This window comes from Triticum urartu, chromosome 5 (assembly GCF_003073215.2).
Source record: "Triticum urartu cultivar G1812 chromosome 5, Tu2.1, whole genome shotgun sequence".
NCBI classification, from domain to species: Eukaryota; Viridiplantae; Streptophyta; class Magnoliopsida; order Poales; family Poaceae; genus Triticum; species Triticum urartu.
Genome location: NC_053026.1, coordinates 417,198,914 through 417,219,090, shown reverse-complemented (window position 1 = coordinate 417,219,090; position 20,177 = coordinate 417,198,914). Strand labels below are relative to the sequence as shown.

The following is a 20,177-nucleotide window of genomic DNA, read 5'->3' as shown; positions in this document are numbered from 1 at the left end:
TCCCAAAGGACCCATAATATTACTTCGCGCAAGGGTGCACCCCCCCACTCCCCCCGACGTGATGGGCCAGCCCATTCGCATTTTTTCCCCTTATATAGAGAACTGCAAAAAATGTGCATTGAGGTGGATTCGAACCGAAACCATGGGGAATCAACACAATACGCGATAACGTCCCCAACCACTTCACCTTCTATGGTCACATACATGTTCTTCGCCCTTTTGTTCTCTTTTTTTTTCTTTTCCCCCTTATTTTCCTTTTTCCTTTTTCTTTTTCTTTTTTTCTTTATTTTTTTTTTTTTTCTTCTTTTCTAATTCGATGAAAAATGTTCACCGGATTTTACGAACATGTTTTTCAAACTCGATGAACTTTTTTCAATTTCGCTGAACTTTTTTCTAATTTAATAAACTTCTATGAGAATTGATGAACTTTTTTCCAAATTCTATGAACACATTTATAATTCTATGAACATTTTTCAAAATCGGTGAGCTTTTTTTCAAGTTCAATGAACCTTTTTAAATTCAAGGAACCTTTTTTCAAATTTGGTGAACTATTTTCCAATTTGGATGAACTTTTTTTAAGTCGATGAACTTTTTTTTCAAATTCAAGAACTGTTTTTGAAGATCATGTTTTTTTAACGGATGAATTTTCTTAAAACTGATGAAATGTCATTGAAACCGATGAGTTTTTTTCTCCAAATTTGTGAATATTGATTTTCGAAAAAAACAGACATGAGAAGGGGGGGGGGGGGGGGGGGGTCATAGAGAGGTTGGACGAAGTAGAGAGTGAGACGGGACCTTTACATTCTTTGTCAGCATGTTTACATGAACTAAGCATGCTATTTGCCTCTCTTTTTTCTTCAAGTATAATAAATGTATCTATTATGCATAGATCAATTGGTAGTCCAGATAACAGAAATGCTAAACCTACTCATACGCAATTAAGCTACGGGCTGATGTGTCGAAAGTGTAGCACTTGTGTGTCAATAATAGCATTGCTCCTTTTGTGCAGACGATGGTGACGGGCGTTCCTTGGATTACAAATACAAATGAGTTGAGAGCCAAACCTGAGGCCATTTTCATTCAGACTTTGTATAGATAATAGTTAGCCCAGAATGTCACATAGTAGTAGTGAAGAAAGGCGCGAGAAACAAGCAGCAACCTCGACACTTCCACAGCATCTGTTGCGTTATGATACAGCACATGGACGGCACTCCACACGACGGACTCGAGATCCCAACTCCCAAGCGGCTCTTGGTGCTCTTTGAAAGGCGCATCACCGTACAAGGCTTTGGTCGGTCACTCCCCGTAGAAGGCCTTCTCGAAGCACTGCAGGTACTCTGGCTCGAGCGCGAACAGCACGGACACGCCGTCGTCCTTGTCGGGCGCCTGCGTGACGTAGGCCGTGCCGCTGCCGAACATCTGCGCCGGCGCGACGAACTTGGGGCAGCCCCAGCCGAAGTCGGCGTCGTGGATGGGCATGCCCAGCCAGCTCACCACCCACAGGTCCGTCTCCGGCATGAACTGCCCGCGCGCCGCCTGGCTGCCCTTCTCCGACTCCACCTCCAGGTAGTCGATGACGGAGCGCACGAAGGCGTCGTCCACCCGCGCCACCGCGCGCTTGATCCGCTCCGCCACGAACCCCAGCGGCTGCGACAGCACGTCCCCCACGCGCACCGTCACCAGGTCCCGCACGATGGCGTTGCCGAAGTAGTTGGCCGGCAGCGGCGGGCGCAGGCGCTGCCGGATGTTGGCCGGCACGCGCAGCCGCGACTCGGCGTCGGGGGCCAGCCCGCGGGCCACGCACATGGCGCGCCACAGGTGCGCGGTCAGCGCGCAGTAGGTGGACACGCCGGGCGCGCAGCTGGACTTGATGCCGGCGAGGAGCTTGGGGGACACGGCGTAGACGCGGGTGACGAAGGGGCGGGGCAGGCCGTTGAGGTTGCTCGGGGAGTAGACCGGGTGCTCGAAGGTGGCGTGCGGGGGGGAGCGCGCGCGCAGCACCGTGCGGTCGTGCACCGGCGGGGTCGGGTGCACGGACGCGGCGTCCAGCCCGCGCGCCAGGGTCGTCCACGTCCGGATGAACTGGATCGCGCCCGCGCCGTCCATGGTCACGTGGTGCATGCCCGTGCCCACGGCCACGCCGCCGCACTTGAGGAACGTCACCTGCAAGACCAAACCCACGGGTTACATTTCGCGTCCAGTATAATAACCGTAAGACATGGCACGATCATTGATATCCTTGTTCCCATTCACGTCATCGATCTCTTTGTTCCTCTGCTCAAACACCGTGCAGCCGCCCAGCTCTGAACTTTTCTACTGTATAAAATCTCTGATCGACGTCACGCGATAACCATACTCAAATACTAGCATGGTTCGCCTGCTTGACACACGAGCCAATAATAGCGTACTGTAATACGACGGCGACTACTCACTCTCTGTCCAAATTGTCAACAGCGACGATGGAGCCTCCGGCGGTATCACGACAGCAACCAGGCCATAACTGCAGACTTTTATAAAACACAAAAAGATTGATCATGTCGTGAGAATCAGCCAGCTTCCAGGCAGCTATCGCGGAGCCTCGTTGCAGTCCCTATCCGTCATGCAGGCAACCGATAACTACCAGTAGATTAATGTTACATGTCACCGTCTAGTAACGAAGCCATCTAGAAGGAAGATATGGTTTCCATGTGGGCACGTCGGCAGGCGCACCCTCCTGATCGAGTGATCGGAGAAGCAAGCGACGCCTCCGGCTAAGTGGTAACTATGCGGCGCTTTTCGGGGAAGCTAAAGCCGAAAGCAGAGCCGTCGCGTTCGACGTCCACCTCAACGATTCAGATCAAATGCAGCTGCGGCAAGTGGTCGCTGTATGCGGATAGGCACAAAGGAGGCACATCTCGTGGCCAGATCCGGAGAAAGATAAGACTTGGACGATCAAATAAGCCTGAAATGAGAAATGAGCTGGGCTGAATGATGAGGTCGTGGATGGATCCCACGGACTTGCAAGGACAACGGATCATCTAGATGACTAGGACTAGATAAGATTTTCCTGGGGTCCCGTTTCTGTACTATAACTGACAGATTAGCACAAAGAAAATTTGTAGGAGATGATCGTAAATGTGCAAAGCAAGGCCTCCTCTACGACTCTTCTTCATTCGTCTTGTGCCTCGAAATGAATGAATCTTGACGGTGAAAGAAACATGTCGTTCCCGGCGCGCCGTGTCGCTCCCGGCGCGGCTTCTGGACTGGAGTGCTTGGCAAGACAACGACGACGAGCGGAGTACCGCGACAGTCAAGATCAGAAGCCCCGAGTTTTTCGCTCGGGGAATTGATTATGCACATCAGTGAGCTTCCTTGGAGTACCGCTACTTCCAAGACGTGTCCTACTAGTCACTAGTCATCTCACCTCACCGGTGGACTGACTGTTGGTTACGTTCACGCGCCGGCAATCAGTGAGCCGTCCTGTGCGTGCCACAGTGCACTCCCTGACCAGAAGAAAAAGTTGGGTTCGATCGTGAAGTCAACTACAGCACATGATACGATTTCTAGCTAGCTAGCTAGTAGAAATTTCATCACTGAAAATGGGCTATGAACGCCAAAGCAGACGCTGCTATACTGTCCAAGCCGCCGTTGGTTCGCAACTCCAACCAAGCGAGATGAGATGAGATGAGATGATCCCCTGTGGCCCTGTCCCCCCGGTTTTGTCGTCGTTGCCACGAGACACGGCTCGATCCAAAGTCGCGCGTCATCTGCTTCATCCGTCCCGGGAGTGCCACCCACCCATAATTGATGGGAGTACTATTGACTTCCCTAGCTAGGCCGCCCCTACCGTGGCTGGCCGAGTTCGTGCAAACCGCCACGCCAACACGTACGCGGCGGCAGCGCACCCCCCAAGCATTCATCGCTCGCCTTTAGCAAAATTATTGGCACCTAGTACAAGCCACAGTGAATCACACGCCATAGCCACGAGCTCAAGTAATCTTTCTCTCCGATCAACGACGACTAAATACTACAGTAAATAAATAAAATAAGATGTACGTCCAAGAAAGCCAGCATCCGGTTCTATCATTTTACTAAAAAAAAAATGGGGGGGAATTATTTCTACTATTTCTTTATGCAGATGGAGATAGATAGATAGATTCCACGCTACTAGCATTTCTTAAACCTCGCAGATAAAACAATATGTAGGTCCTCGGAAGAAGAAAGATTATGGTTTCGATCCAACATCCGGTAACTGCGTCGCACGACTGTCCGGGAGCTTAGTACGCCTCACTGTCGAGGTGGGGCCTGGGTGTCGGGGCCCCACGCGACAGCGAGGGCGAACAGTCAGTCGGCGTACGTACAGAGCACCTCCCCGAGTTTCCACCGGCGCGCGCGCGAAAATAAACGGGAGAGAAAATACTGCGGGGCGATTAAATTGGGTCCGGTGCCGTCCGTACCTGGACCATGGCGAGGAGGCAGGGCGGGTCGCCGGAGGCGGCGAAGGGGACGAGCAGGCGGCGCGCCTCCGGGGAGGGCTCGAAGTCCCGGAACATCTCGTCGCCGGTGAAGTCGGCCCGCGCGACGACGAACAGCGCGCCCTCGCCGTTGCAGTCGATCTCCAGCCGCCCCTCGGGCCCCGTCGCCATCCGCCCCGCCAGCGGGTAGAAGGGCACCAGCGCCCTCGCCAGCGCCTCCCGCAGCCTCTCCGGCGCGAAGAACCCCTCCTCCTTCTCGCCGTCGCCGTCGCCGTCGCCGGCGGGGGGCGGCGCCGGGTAGTAGTAGACGAGCGGCGTGTGCGTCTTGGGCACGGCGAGGTCGAGGTTGGAGAGCCACAGCGTGTGCCGCGGCGTCGGCTCGCTCGGCGCCACCAGCGTCGTGTCCACCACCTCCACCTTCATCTCGATCTCGCTCGCTTGCTTCTGCGCTGGGCTCTGGCGGTCTCTTGCGTGTGCGTGCGCGCGCGCGTGTGTGCAGCCGCTCAAGAGCGTGAGGGTTTATTAATAGGGGCTTGAGGGAAGGACACGAGGATATTTTACCGGAGCTCTTGGTTTACAGTCTGACGAGACGGTGATTATGATTAGTCGATTAATCAACGGAGGCTGGCCGCGCTAATTGGCGCCATCACGTGCGAACGGCACCGACGGGACGTCACGTGTTCCCCTGTGCTCATCGTGATCCGCCGGCTGCCAGTTGAAACTTTGGGACGGTCGAAGTTAACCCGATCTTGTGGTACTGTAATGGCGTAAGTGTCTCGTAGCCAAGCTACTGGATTCTACTGCGATCTCTTTATCTCGTCCGCTTTTGTGTCGCTTCCGCGCTGCTGCCTGCGTGCCCTCGTCTCTGCATTATTTCGCAGGAAATAGACCGGGGGCGGAGTCGTGTTAAAATACTAATTCTCGGTGGGGTCATGTGTAAATCGGGCACGTGTTTGCATTATTACCGTCCGAACAGGGTAGTACTCTCCGTCCTGTCCGCTCTTTTTAAACCGTCTCTGCATTATTACCGTCCGAACAGAGTATTACCGACGTGAGGCGCGATAAATGTAATTAGGTAAAGGTGACGCTTCACTGGCCAGTGGTCGCCGCCAGCCGTGCATGCAGAGCGAGCGAGACTGGACATGGAGCCTGTGCCCGTCGCCGTACGATCAACAGTCGGGAAGATACCCGTCGAGCGATCACGGATCGGCGGGTACTGTTTCCCCGTGTCTAGAAACTGCTTCAGAACCGAGCGTGCGTACGTGCCAAAACCGTCGCCTCACGAGAGAAACATGCGTGCGTGCCTGCGTGCCGATCCGGCCAGTTTCGGAATGCGCAGCCGGAGTAGACAAACACCTTGGCTATGGAACCGGATCCTCTAACATGGAGAAGGGAAGTTAGAGAAGCTACAATACTCTAACTTTTCTTTTTTCTATTCATATGGTTGAGCCTAAAACGACTTAAATTAATTTACAAATTGATAATCTAGTGTGTACATTTATAGTAATTACACACAAATAAGTTGATGGTGAAATAAAATTAATTTTAAATTATTTATATCTACAGTAAATATCAATAGTAAACAACCTACTAATACCTACTAACCTTCTCTAACTACCCTTTTTCATTTTACACTAGGTTAGGACTGTAGCATTGTGACTTTCCTTTTATATGTTAGAGGATCTGGTTTCCTTGGCTATTAGCGTGCTCGGCGACGCGTCTGACGTACACCGGCTGCTATCGCAACCTATGTGGTAACAATGTGCCTGGATTTTATTTAGTGCGGGGAATCGATGTGCGCGCCACACTGTCACGGTGGATTCCATCTCCGTTGCAGAGAAAAGTATGTGGAAAAAAGAATGACTCTGAGTCCCTGACCGAGCTCCATGAAGACGAGTAGATTAATTGTTTTTCCAGTAGAGTAAAACCAAGAAGATTCTGTAACTGGGACGGCCGCCAAGGATTCGATTGGATTGGACACCAGTTTTTCCAATATATGAGAATCAGAGAATCGAATAAGGCCTCTGGCTGAGCACTGGCCCGGTGGCGCCTTGTCGCTTTATGCCAGCATATATTAACGATTCTCTGGTCAAATCACCTTTGATCATTGCAGTCTACTAGCAGGGGAAACTGATTCGTGTAGGAGTGGCCGTGCCGCGCGCTCGTCTGCGCGACGTGGGTTGTTTACCGGTGAAACTTCCACCTTTGAGCTCGCATTCTCTTTCCCGGTCTGAGCTACTGTACTACTCCTTTCGTCTCAAAATAAGCCCTCTTTTGGTTCATAGGATAGGATAGGATTATCATAGTAATAGGAATCTTGTAGGAAATGAGATGACATGTATCTCAAATTCTATGAATAGAAATAGGAAACAAAATGTCATTTGGTTGACATCAAATGAATTTTTCCATTAAGTCTAGGCTTTTTTTTTATTTTCCTATGAAATGTGGAGGATAGGAACCAATCCTATGTAAGAATAGGAATCCATTTCTATGAATCAAAGGGCTCTAAAGAAAAAAATCCTATAAGAATCCTATCCTCTAGAATTCCTATGAAATTCCTCTAAACCAAAGGAGGCCAGCTGAGACGGAGTGAGTATTTCCTTTATTTTAAAATAAATGACTCAACTTTGTATTAAAATCACCATCGTGCGGCTCCTGCGGCCGCACCGGGGCGCCCAGATCCAATCGTCGGCGGACCTCCCCACCTCCCCTTGCCGTCGTCGGAGGGCGTCATCGAGCAAAGTTCGGGCGGCGGGGTTGTTTCTGTGGCGCAGTCGCGTCGGATCCGGTGAGCTCGGCTGCGAGCTTCATCGGCTGGGCTTTCTTCCCCGAGGCAGATGTGGGCTGGCGTCGGCAACTGCTGCCGGCGGAGGGTCTCGGCAAGGCATGGGCGTGTGGTGTGAAGGCTCTGGGTGGCGCACGGTGTGGAGGCCCAAGGGTGGTGCGTCATGGGCAAGGTGCGAGACGGCCCGGGGCGGCTCGGACCTGGCCGTTGGGCGGCACGGCGAGGCGTCCGCCACGAGGAACCACACGACAGCAGAGGAGTGGCGGGGCGCGGGCGCGAGGGGCGCATTTTCTCGTCCGGCGTGCGTTGGCGCAGGTGCGTGCTGCGGCATGGCTGGATATGGCTTCGGGCGGTGCTCCACTGCAGCCTACGACGGCTTGGTGGTGGCAAACTGCGGTGGCTCAATCCGCGATGGGAGGCCTTGGATCCGGCCAGCCGTGGTCGGATCTGGCTTGGCGGCTGGATTCGATGGCTGGACGCTTGCGGCATCCGCACAGTGCGGCTGGCTGCGGCGGCTCCTATCTGTTCTTTATCGACAAGCTGATCTGCGGGTGGTGATGCATTGCAGGAGGTTCAGCTGGTTTGATCAGGGCGTTGTGCAACTACACCGGGCGAAAGCTTTGACTCTGGTTTTGGCCGGAGCCGGCAACGGCGGCGCTAGTGTGCGTCGTGACCTTCTTGAAGGTATTGCCGTGGTGAGTGCTCATCTCCCTACCGACCCTTTCTCCGAGGGAAACCTAAGATCCGTGTATTCATGGATCAGACGATGGCGGTGTCTTGTGCCGTGCACCTCTTCATGGCTTCGTCTTTGAAGGTGGGGATCAGTTGGAGGGACTACCGGACTAGTGTTAGGTGCGCTAGAGTGGTGAGTTGGCGGCGAGGCTTCTGTGGCAACGATGGCGGCAGTGAGTGAGGTCGGAGGCACGTCAATGGTTGCGTTAGTCGGCTCTCCTTCGGCGTGTTCATGGGATTGCCTTGGTCTGTTTGTTGCTGTGAAGTCAGAGCTGCGGAGGAGGGCCCTCTGTGGCAACGATGACGAGAAGCAGGTGGTCTGTTCGACGGTCTTTCACGGCGCCAACTTTGCATATTACTTTTTCGTAGCTCTCTTTCAGAGTCGGAGCTGCGCCGTCCTTGACGCGGGTGGCCGAGTTTTGCGCGGAGCTTCATTGTCTCCACATGACCTCTACGGTGAAGTCAGAGTCGTTTGCTCCGGAATTAGAGATGCCGATGACGCCGCTTGAGAAGAAGTGATGACGATGACACGAGTGTGCTAGCTCGACGAGGCCCTCTTTAGAAAGGGGTGTATGAGGTATTCTATGTGTGCCGCTCAATGAATTGTGACGGTTTTCGTCCAGTTTTCGTTAATTAATTAGGCAATTCTCTTCTGCTTAATTATTGGACAAGGCAAATCTTTTGCCTCCGTTTTGAAAAAAAACTTCATACTAAAATTAGTACAAAGTTGAGTCACTTACCTTAGAACGGAGGGAGTACTTACTAATAATTCACATGTACAGAATGAAAACTTCATTCTCGACTTAACAAGAATTTTTATAAAAATGTTTCATTTGCTTCTCTTCATTGCAACTTTTATTTTTCTTCAAAACTTATCCTCATTTTTGGCCTAATTATTCTTCTGATGATCGACTCAACCTCTGATAAAAAAGATAGACTAATTGCAATCAATGATAAAAAAAAGATAGACCCGGTTCACTGTTGTTGAATTCGATTCACAGCAACCCGGCTCCTTCCTAGGGCAAGAGGTGGCGAGGCATAAGGCTCTAGGCGAAAGCCTTGTTCTTTGACGGGGTCGTTGTCGGTGATGCTTCATGGTGGCATCGTCGAGAAATACTTCTTCTCATTTGGTCGCAGTCGATCAGTGGGGAAGTTGCGATTGGAGGTTGTTGGCTAGGTCGGACCCATCCCAAGTTTGATGGGAAGGTTGTGTGCGGTACTATGCGAAAGCCTTTTGATCGGCGAGGGTGGATGCCGGTGACAAAGGTGTTTCTTGGACGTTGTTTTCCTTTTTGAAGGCGTTTCTGCAGATCTTGCTCACAATCGCTTTGGGGTAAAATAGCGATTAGGTGGTGGTGTTCTTTTTGCTTTGGTTTTAGTGGTTGCTTTTTCTTTCCTATTCTTTTTGTTTGTTGGTTTTCGATATAGTTTTTCTTATAAACCAGATAAACTCTTTTTCCTATCTAAATGAAATCGGCAGGGCTCCTCCCTTCCTCGTTAAAAAAAATACCACTAATTGAAAGCTTCTGGTCAATAGCTTTAGAAGAAGGTTTGAAGACATGGTTTTGTCTTTCTTATTCTTGTTTTCTTTGTTCTTTTCTTCCTTTTAATTGCTTGTATACAAAAAAAAAATAGGTGCAGCAGGAATTTTCTACCGTTTACTGTCCAAAAAAGTCCAGCTCGGTTATATATGTCCCGTTCGAATGTACTACTACTAGAAGACCGGGGTGCATCTAAAAACAAAACAAGTCCGGGGTGAAGGAGTGCTTGCCATCTCAACAGGCGAAGGTTCCAAGGTCAACGGAAATTTTCTCGACCTGTCCATGTGCACTGACGAACGTTCGAGGACTACAGAACGAACCGTGGTGCCGGCGATGTTGCGATGGTGAACTCGAACTGACGGTACGATCTGGCTAGATGGACAGACTTGGGCCCTGTTTGGATCCCTAAGTTAGAGTTAGTTTTAGTTAGTTGGGGCTCAAATAACTCAAAAATATCCAAACATGGTGGGTTAATTTGGGTTAGTTGGATCTGACGTACCTAAAAAAGTAGCCTACACTAGAGGAGCTTATTTGGATTAGTTCTTCTAGGCCCATTAGAAAAAATAGTAAAAAAAGTTATTCCTCCCATTCAAACATGGTCCAAAGTAGTCAAATGATTGAGAAAGAATATTTATTGTCAATCTAACCCTACCATCCAAACAGCTCTTTGGTTAGAGTCAGCCTAGGGTTAGTTTAAGATTAGAATATCCAAACAGGGCCTTGGCACGGGAAGCGCCGGTGGGTTCCCGTCGGCGAGGAGGATAGGATACGATGTGTACGGACGGCGGGCGGGCGGGCCGGTAATTGAGTTCTGCGTGAAAAACTAGGCGCCCACGACCGCGCGCGCTCCGGTGACGTACGTGACCCCGCTTGACCGCTCGGGTGGGCGGCGGCGGGGCGATTCCGCTGTGTGGCCAGCTGAGAGCGAGACGTGCTGGACGCGCGGCGGGCTGGTCGACAGTGCAACCGGCAGACATCCGACACGAGCCGGTGTCTGGGCGCGCCGGGCGCCATGTTCCCGGCTGGACTGGCAATGGCGCGTCCCATCTGAACCTCCGGTTTTTCGCCGTTGGCCTCAGCAGAAGGGTCGATACTTAAAACCTACGCGATTCCCTTGGGCGTGAGAATTTTTTGAAGTTGTAATGATCTAGCCAAGTCAAGGATTCAGGTCCGGGAAAAAGATTTGGTTTGTGACTAACTTAGCCAAAGATTGCCACAATTAAAGTTAGGCAAATTTGATCAACTTAGGTGAGTGTTTGGTTCATGCCATACCTTATGCAAGCCACACTTGGATCCCACATGACATACATACAAAAAGTGTGACAAGATTCCTTTAGGCTTGCCAACTTTGTGGTTCTTATTTTGATGAACTAACTTTAGGCAAGCTTGGCAAAAATGTGTGGTAAGATATGACAATGCTAGTCCTAGAACTAAACAACCCCAAAATCCGCTCCCTCTGTAACGGTTTATGGAGCTTGTTTGTCTCGACCTTTAGGAGGGGCAATAAGAGAAAAGTCTAAGGCCTCCTTTAGTTTGGAGGAATCCTGTAGGATTTGTAGAGGATATGTTTTTTTTAGGAAAAATTCCTATGAAGACCTTTGGTTTGTAGGAATGGATTTCTATTCCTATATAGGATAGGAATCAATCCTTCATATTTCAAAGGGAAAAAAATATTAGCCTAGATTCAATGGAAAAAATCCTATACTATGAATCAAGTGACATCTCTTTCCTTATAAGAAGTGAGATGCATGTGACCTTACTTCCTATGATTTTCCTATTCCTATGATATTTCTATCCTATAAACCAAAGGAGGCTTAATTGTTTTTCAGTCACTATCAGTGGACCAGCCGCCACAGTGCATGCCATGTAGGCGTTGTCGACTGCAACGAATGAAACTTTTTTTAACCTAGTACAAATGCAAATGTTTATATACATGCACATACATTTACCCCTTATGAATGCACATGCACGCATCCTATTCCTATGAGTATCTCCGAAAGACCGAGCCATCATATCATCTTGAAATTTATGAATTCACCGTAGGCACCTCGTCGTCGATGAAAACGTCTCCTTCCACTGAATGCGCATCGCCGGAAATCCTGAAATAAATACAGGAATAAATACGAGCATCAGGACTTGAACTCTGATGGATTGGAGATACCATAGTCTCTCTAATCATCCAACCACAGGTTTGTTCGTGCTTTGAATGAAACTTGCATCATAATTGCACCACAAAAAGTTTGTGCACCATTTTTTTTAACTTTAAGCATTAGAGTGCTCATTCTATGCAACTTGATGTATCATCGGTGTGTGTGTGTGTGTGTTTTACGAAAAGATCAAATCTATTATAAAGATTCACCGGAAATATAAAACACCACAAGCATAATAAAAATCACATCAAGGTCAATGGACCACCGAACGACAATTGCCGCCGCCAGACGAGTCGCCGACGCACCCTGTCGCCGCTCTCATACCGGAGTCGGCCTGACCTTGTCGATGACAACTGAGAAGTCTTTGTGCATGTGCGCCTAAGAAACAGCGCCTTGGAGCCGCAGTCATCTCCGTTGAATCTTTGAATAGATCTAAAGAACTTGCCACCAAATAACATCGTTGCGTACGCAAGATGACAAAGCCTAAGCTCGCCGTCCCGAGAAGCTGGTAAGGATCTACGCTGGAGCTGCGTCTAATCCATCCCAACGGACGAACTTGAGGAGGACAAAAACCTATTTATCTACCTAGCCGGATTCGAGGTACCAGAAATCCCCTCCCCGACACCTGCCGCCGAAGCGGCAGGCGGAGAGGAGGCGAATCCACAGACTCGCCGGTGAAGAGTGAGGGGAGGAAGGCTTTCCCTAGTCACCGGTGTATTTGTCTCTAAATTTTATTATGTGATGTTTTGTACTTTTGGTGAGTATTATAATGATCCGCTATTCAAAAAAGAAAAACCAAACCAAGAAAATCATCAAAAATTAAAACAACATTGCACTTCTTTGGTCTTTAGTACTCCAGGGTATAACTGGTCAAAGGACCCGTGCTTCATGGGAGGGCCCAAAAGCACGCGTGCTTGGCACGTCACATGCTTGGCCCGACACACGACAAGCCTAGGGCTATTCGTGGGCTGCGAGCTAAACAGAGCCCTCCTTTTCTTAGAACATCCGAAAACCTAAAAAAAGAGTCTAAAAAGCCCAAATAAAAAAATAGCACCTGGGTCGCCGCCACACCTGGCATGCCAGGCCGACACGTTTAGCTAATGTATCATGCTTGGGCCTCGAGAAGAGGCACGCGTGCTTGTCACGGCCCACGATCACGAGAGCTATATCTCGCTTATAGTCTCGCCTCACCTAAAGTATCTGCAGGTATGGGTCGACCTATTTAACGCGTTTTCTCGCCGGTTCATTCACTAGTTTGTTCACTCGGCTACTGGGCATTTTTGTTCGTTTTCTTTTCTTTTGTTTTTTGCTTTCTTTCAATTTTCTTTTGGTTTTCTCACTAGTTTACTTTGTTCCCGCAAAAAAGAAAATTAGTTTTTTTCCTTTTCTCAATTTCCACTGCATTTTTTTCTCTTTTCTTTGTTTCTTTCCTCGGTTTTCACTATTTTCCTTTTCTTCCTTTCTTTATTTCTTCATTTGTGGTTTTTATTTGTTTTGCTTCATTTCCTCATCGGTTTTCAAGCTTTTCTTTGGGTTCTTTCTTTGTTTGTTTCCAAGGTCTTTATTTTGTTCTTTCCTCCGTTTCTTCGGTTTTCTTTGTTCTTTCTTCATTTTTATTTTTACTGCAACACATGGCTACATTTTTTCACACACATTTGCACATTTCACGTATGGATCAAGACTTCTTTTATACGTTTTTAATATTTTCCAAATGCATGATTAATATTTTTTCTAAATACATTTGATGAATACTTTTTTCATAAACATTGTAAATTTTCGGTATATATTAGGAACATGTTTAAATACATATTTAAAATCTTTAAAACATATAATTAAACTGTTTTTGATACACTATCACATTTTTCTTTAAAAACGTGTTTTTCTTTTCAAAATTTCAAATACACGTTCTACATTTTTATCATATACATCACACACATTTTTTTACACGTTTAACATTTTTCTAAATAGACAACTAAAATTTTAATAAAAATGTGTTTTTCTTTTCAAAATTTTAAATACATGTTCTACATTTTTTATATAAATCGCGCACATTTTCTACACCTCTAACATTTTTTTAAATATACAACTAAAATTTTAATAAAAATGTGTTTCATGACTACTTTTTCCATACACATTGTACATTTTCAATATATATCAGGAACATTTTCTAATACATGTTTAAAATTATTGAAATATATGATTAACATTTTTGTATCAATTTTTTTGTTCAATTGTTTTAATACACGTTTTACATCCTTTTTGTATACAGCAGGAACATGTTTTTGTACCCCGTTAACATTTTTTAAATAGATGATTAACATTCTTTGAAATAATTTGTATACACAGTTTCTTTTTTGGCATATATCATAAATATTTGCTGATAAATGTTTAACATTTTTTTGTTGCATGGTCAATTTTTTTTCAAATTCCTTATTTACATTTTTTAAAATACATTATCAACTTTTTTCATACACGTTTTATATTTTTTGGATAATTTTTCTGTATATGTAAGGAACATTTTTTTCTATATGTAGTTCATAGTGGAATCTCTAAAAGGTTTTATATTTAGGAATGGAAGGAGTATATTTAGAATATTTGGATGTGTAAAAAAAAGAAAAACAAAAAGCAGAGAAGAAAACAAAAAAGTGAAAGAAAAACAGAAAAAAAAACGAGGCTGAGACCTCCCACGAGCTGGCCCGGCCAGTATGGCGCTCCCTCAGGCGAGACCAAACTCACGGAATATCCTGACGGACGCTCGTTGCGGCAGAATGTCAAGCGAAACGCACAGAGGCGAGCTACCTAACGATCAAGATGGGCCGGCCCAACTACGAGATAGTACTCGCGCTACAGTATCCGGTTTTGGGTACTTTCTCGAAGGTTCCTGACCGGTTTTGGGAGAAGGTTCTTGAACCAGATTTCACTGATTTTTCCTTTTTCTATTTCTTTTTTTCTTCTGTTTCTTTATTACATTTTCCAATTCCTTTTTCATCTCTTTCTATTTCCTTTTTGTTCTTTACATTTTCAAATTCCTTTCTGTTTCTTTTTTTTTTCTGTTTGTTTTCTTTCTTTGGTTTCTTTTTTCATTTTATTTTTCTTTTCTTTCTTTTTTCAAAATATTCAAATTTTGTTTGCCTTTCCATAAAATGTTCAGTTTTTAAAAAAATGTTCTCAGAATTCAAAAATTGTTCTCATTGCACAAAAAAGTTCAAAACTTTCGAAAATTAATATAATGTACCCGACTTCAATTTTTTGTTCACGTTTTCAAAAAATGTTCGTGCTTCGAAATTTGTTCGGGATTTTTCAAATTTGTTCTACGTTTTAAAATTTGTTCTCAATATTCAAAAAATGTTCGTGCTTTAAGAAATTGTTCGCGCTTCTAAATTTGTTCTACGTTTCAAAATTTGTTCTCAAATTCAAAACAAATGTTCATGCTTTAAAAAACATTCCGCGCTTCCAAATTTGTTCTCCGTTTCAAAATTTCTTCTCAAGATTTAAAAAATGTTCGTGCTTTAAAAAATATTAATGTTCAAATTTTGTTCTCGATTTTAAAATTGTGTTCTCTAAATTCAAAAAATGTTCGGGATTTTAAAAAGTGTTCATTTTATCAAAACTTTGTTCAAGATTTTAGTTTTTCTTCTAACATTTTCAGCAAACGCGAACAATTTTTGAATTTTTTAAAATTTTGAACATATCCAATGTTTAAGGTTTCTAGGTGGGGGTCTTAGCTATGTAGTACTCACTCCGTTCCTAAATATTTGTCTTTCTAAACATTTCAAATGACTACTCATTTTATCAAAACTTTGTTCAAGATTTTTAGTTTTTCTTCTAACATTTTCAGCAAACGCGAACAATTTTTGAATTTTTTAAAATTTTGAACATATCCAATGTTTAAGGTTTCTAGGTGGGGATCTTAGATATGTAGTACTCACTCCGTTTCTAAATATTTGTCTTTCTAGACATTTCAAATGACTACTACATGCGGATGTATGTAGACATATTTTAGAGTGTAGATTCACTCATTTTGATCCGTATGTAGTCATTTGTTGAAATGCCTAGAAAGACAAGTATTTAGGAACGGAGGGAGTAGATGATATGTTAAAGTACGCGCGCTACATATGACCGAAGGTTTGCTCAAAGAAAAAACATACGTATGACCGAAGGAGTTTGTTAGCTCGCCTGGTCAGCGACAAGGGTATACTAGCTCCAGGTGGAGGGTCATTTTAGGTGATTTTTTTCGCTGTTTCGTCGCGACGATGGGCCGGCCCATTCGGGGGCTGTTTCTGTGCGGCGCGTGCGAATCGGACGCAAAGAGCGGCGCATAGGAGGTCTCCAAACCGCGCCCGCACGTTTAAGGGTGGGCCGGCCCAGAGGACCAGGTCTGCTGCACGGATCGTTCTTCCTTCCCCTGCCCCGCTGCCGCCGCACCGCCACCTCCACCGCCGGGGACTCGCGCCTCCCATCCCAGCAAAGCCCTGTTGCTGCTGTCCAATGGCTCGGAAGGATCTCTCCCGTCTCCGGCGGGCCTGCGATGATGACCGTCTCAGCGCGCTCCCTGACGACCTGCTCCTCCTAATCCTGCGCCGTCTCGACAGCCGCACCGCACACGGCGCCGCGGCGCTCTCCAAGCGCTGGGCTCACCTCCCCCGGGAGCTCACCGCCCTGGATCTCAAAGTGACCGACACACTGCCACAGCGCTACCGCCGATGCCTCCTCCGCCGCGGCGAAGCCACGAGATCGCTGCAACTAGCCCAGATTGCCAGAAAGCTAGAGGATATCGCCGGGCGGTACCAGCGCCGCGCCATGCGCTCCATGGTCGCCTCTGTCCGGAGCCTCTTGGCCAGCGGACTTCACCGGCGTGTGAATAGGCTATCGCTCGAGATCTTCGAAGACAGCACCTCGGCCTGCATCAACAGCCTTATAGCGGAAGCCGTCGACTCCTGGGGCGTCCAGGATCTCGCGGTCGTTGCCACGCCGACCGAGCGGACCGTGAACACGCCGCCGGCCTACGATCTCCCCCATGGTCGCATCAGCAGAAAGCCAGGCGAGTCTCGCCTGCAAAGCCTCAAGCTTTCCAACTGCTTGCCCCCGCCGCTTGAGGGGTTCACCGCGCTCACCACGCTCGTCTTGCAAGACTTGCCCAGATCAACGCCGGCGGCCGTCTACCGGAGGGTGATTGCCGCGTGCCCGCAGCTGCAGATTCTGCACCTCATCCGCTGCGGGTACAAAAGCAGAGCCTTTGCACTGATACTCAACGCACCCATGTCAGGAATCAGGGAGCTTCTATGGGACGGCCCGTTGATGCTAGTTGAGATCCGCTCTCTCCCGAAGCTCCAGAGCCTTACTGTTCTGCACGCCAACCTTCTGTTGAGCTCCGCCGCCTCCCCTTGCCTCGAGCATGTGAGCTTCGTCTTCTCCGTTGATCAAGGTTCTTTCCGGTACAACTCGAAGCTGGAGACCATCTCTGTCATCCTCATGCGGTTCTTTCAAGGCGCCGTCGGCATGACGGACCTCGCCCTGCGGATTACCGGGCCAGGTATGTGGATCGCCCTGAAGAATCCGGTCTGTCAAATGGCCAACGTAAGGAGGCTGCTGATTGCGGACGTGCCTTCCTCCTGGGATGTCTCGGGCTCAGGGCCGCACCTGCTCATCGACGCAGCACCATTGCTTGAGAGCATCCACGTCCATGTTCCCAAACCCGAGGAGGAGCCGTGCCGGAAGACGCCGTGGCCGCCCTCGACCGCGCGCCACCACCGCCATCTGAAGGAGCTGGTGGTCGTCGGCTTTCAGGGAACAGAGAGGCATCTTCACCTTGTAAGGTACGCCGTGGAAGCGTCCACGGCGCTGAGCCGTGTTGCTCTGTTCAAGCATGGACATGTCAGGGAGAAGGAGCCCTGCGGCTGGGAGATGGTGACCCTGCGAAGCAAGTGGAGTGACGAGGAGAAGCGCGCCGTTCTGGATAGAGTCTGCTGCCCCACCGCCCAAATTGAAGTGGTGCTAGGTTGAATTCAGTCTCTGCAGTGTATGCAGGAAATTATTATTACGCTTCTGGGATTAATTTGTGTTCTTCGAGTAAGGATGATCGATGTTTGTCTGGTTTCTGGATTTTGCTAATAAGTGAGAAGAAGAAAATGAAGGTTGTGTGATGTAATCTGTATGCTATGTAACTGAAATGTTTCCTGCCTTACTTGCTGCTGTTTTGTACTACCTCATAGCGAGGTCGATATGAGACGGCCATCCTGAAATAATCAAAGGTGGTCTGCAGGCATCAGAAGGCAAGGTACCGTTTCTCGCTCAACTCGTTTGTTTTCTGTAGTACACTGTTCTTATGCCACCCATGCTTTCTTATAGGACCTCCAGTTTACCTCAGTTTATATATGCTTTTACTCCGGAAAAGATTATAAATCACGTTTGCGCTTTCAGCTTATTAGATAGATAAATCTTTGCCCTGATTAGGAATTTTATGTTCTGCTCTTTGCATGTCTAGATGAAGTAACACGTCTTTGTTCCACGACTCGGAGTCTGTTACTCCCTGTACTACTTGGATCACATCGGTTGCTAATTAGTTGATGAACGTCATATATTCCTTGGTCTAAGATGGCATCTGGTGCTTGAAACTGCGGCTGTACTAATAAGGTGAGATGTTAATTTACGTTTGCAGAATCACTTTAAGTTTCATTTGATTATTCGAGTATCAGTATAAATGTCTTATTGCATATTGCCAGATGTTTTTGTATCACCTTTGCTGGATACACCATAACTGTAATTTGGCCTGATGGAGTTCTCTCATTTTCTATCTCATACTATACTAGATGTGTTCATGTGGTCGCCTTGATTTTGGCTTTCGATAAAGGACTGAACTTAGTTTTTGTGCTTCAGTCATTGAATATCTAGCAATATATTCATCTTCGGCAAGCAGCTACTCCAAACTCCATCTCTCCAAACGGCATAGGATAGCCTGATGTTTCATGTGCTCTCTGAGTCAAATTGCAGCTCGTGTCGCCTATCCATTCTTCCCTTGCTTTGGTAACTCCACCAACTTGCTGCCATGTATTGTAGATTATGTAGAGAGTTTGTTGTTTCCATGAAATCACCAAGATTGTGTCTAAAAATCTGAAGCCTGTATTCATTTGAAACAATTCACCAGTTTATTGGCGCATTTAGAGGGCTAATGTCTTTCATTCAGTCACTAAGCTAGAGTAATAATCCTAAATGTAGTAGCCATCCAAAAAAACAAGCAAACATCAGTTGATAGGCGGTCTGAACGCCATGGGCGTAACAGCTCCTCTCGGGGCCTGAAAGCCATAGCCATAGAAGCCCCTTCTGAACGCGGTGATCGAAAAGAAAAACTGAAATGTTTCCTGCACTTACCTTCTGCTGCCTTGTATTGCATAGTGAGGTCAATATGCTGGAGTATCATGCTTCTTTTGCAAACTTGGGTGCCGCAATCGCTTCTTTATATTTCCCTAATTGCTATTTTCTGTACACAAGTTTCAGCAGCAGCTACCTTTATGAGCAATTGAGCATTGTTGCAATCGTTGGTTGGTATCTACATTACTTTACATGTTTGATTTATACTCCGTCTATCGGTGGTCATCCATGCCTAGAATCTGGGCATAGATGTTCTGAACTTGAGAAGTGATCGGAGTGAAATCTCACATGTCCCAAGTTGCTAAATGTAGCTTCTTCTGGAGGACGGAAGATCCCCTGTTTTTTACCAACAGTTGAACTGTGCTTGCAGTACAGATGCGCGCATCCTAGTTATTTGGCTCTCTGAAAACTTGTTTTTTTGTGTCATCGTTGTTTTTTAAGATAAAATCACAGTTGAGCAAGCTGCTTCGTCTCCGCCTTGCTCAGGTACTTTTTTTTTGAAATTTTTTTCGAACTTTATTCATTAGAAATAATCATTACATCGTTTATGAGGATTGGTACAATTGCATTATGTGGTTCCTTGAACCAATCAGAAATGAAGGAAAATCTAGCAAACTTGGCAAGTTCACAAGTAATTTTATTTGCTTCTCTATTACAATGCTCGAATCTAAAAATAGGAAAATCGCAAGCTAAGTGAAAACAGTCATAAAAAATTGCAGCTGCTGCCCCCGACGATTGTCCTCCTTCGTTCATGGTCTCAATCACCTCCATATTATCCGAGTTAATAATTATGCGATTACAACCCGTCCTTTGCACAAGCGATAGGCTGAATTTTAACGCCAAAGCTTCAACCATCAACACATCTGCACACCAGTCAATCTTACCATTTCCCCCACCGATGAACCTACCTTTGTCATCTCTTAAGACCACGCCGATCGTACCCCTGAGAAGGTCGTGGTCAAAAGAAGCATCAACGTTAAGTTTAACAAATCCCGTTAGGGGGCTAGACCATCCTCCTCTTTTCATGGAAGCCTAAGGCAAGGAGGCATTAACAAAATTGGCAGTGAAAGCGCGTATCCCCATGGATATCTGTTGTGCATTCTGAGTGGTCTCATTGTGTACCAATTTGCGCCTTTCCCACCACAAG

The 20,177-nt window shown here is 47.0% G+C and overlaps 2 protein-coding genes across 5 annotated transcripts; one reads left to right on the top strand and one right to left on the bottom strand.

The window, feature by feature from the left end:
* Window positions 1-1,051: 1,051 nt before the first annotated feature.
* On the bottom strand, window positions 1,052-5,148 carry LOC125509433 (putrescine hydroxycinnamoyltransferase 1-like). The gene is made up of 2 exons (XM_048674415.1): window positions 4,437-5,148; window positions 1,052-2,163 (listed from the first exon to the last, which is right to left on the bottom strand). The coding sequence occupies exons 1-2, from the start codon at window positions 4,875-4,877 to the stop codon at window positions 1,297-1,299; spliced, it is 1,308 nt and encodes a 435-aa protein (XP_048530372.1). The 5' UTR covers window positions 4,878-5,148; the 3' UTR covers window positions 1,052-1,296.
* Window positions 5,149-7,412: 2,264 nt separating this feature from the next.
* On the top strand, window positions 7,413-19,595 carry LOC125509432. 4 transcript variants are annotated; one of them, XR_007284084.1, is made up of 4 exons: window positions 7,413-7,554; window positions 7,808-7,934; window positions 17,875-17,939; window positions 18,147-19,595. XR_007284084.1 is itself a non-coding variant. In XM_048674413.1 (3 exons), exon 1 carries the CDS (start codon window positions 16,151-16,153, stop codon window positions 17,663-17,665), a length of 1,515 nt encoding a protein of 504 aa, XP_048530370.1. In that variant the 5' UTR covers window positions 14,770-16,150; the 3' UTR covers window positions 17,666-17,939; window positions 18,147-18,295; window positions 18,539-19,595. The 4 variants fall into 4 exon arrangements, 3 of the variants coding, with proteins under 3 accessions (XP_048530370.1, XP_048530371.1, XP_048530369.1); XM_048674413.1 differs by lacking the exons at window positions 7,413-7,554; window positions 7,808-7,934 and having other exon boundaries at window positions 14,770-17,939; window positions 18,147-18,295; window positions 18,539-19,595; XM_048674414.1 differs by lacking the exons at window positions 7,413-7,554; window positions 7,808-7,934 and adding an exon at window positions 14,770-17,281 and having other exon boundaries at window positions 17,546-17,939; window positions 18,147-19,593.
* Window positions 19,596-20,177: the final 582 nt, after the last annotated feature.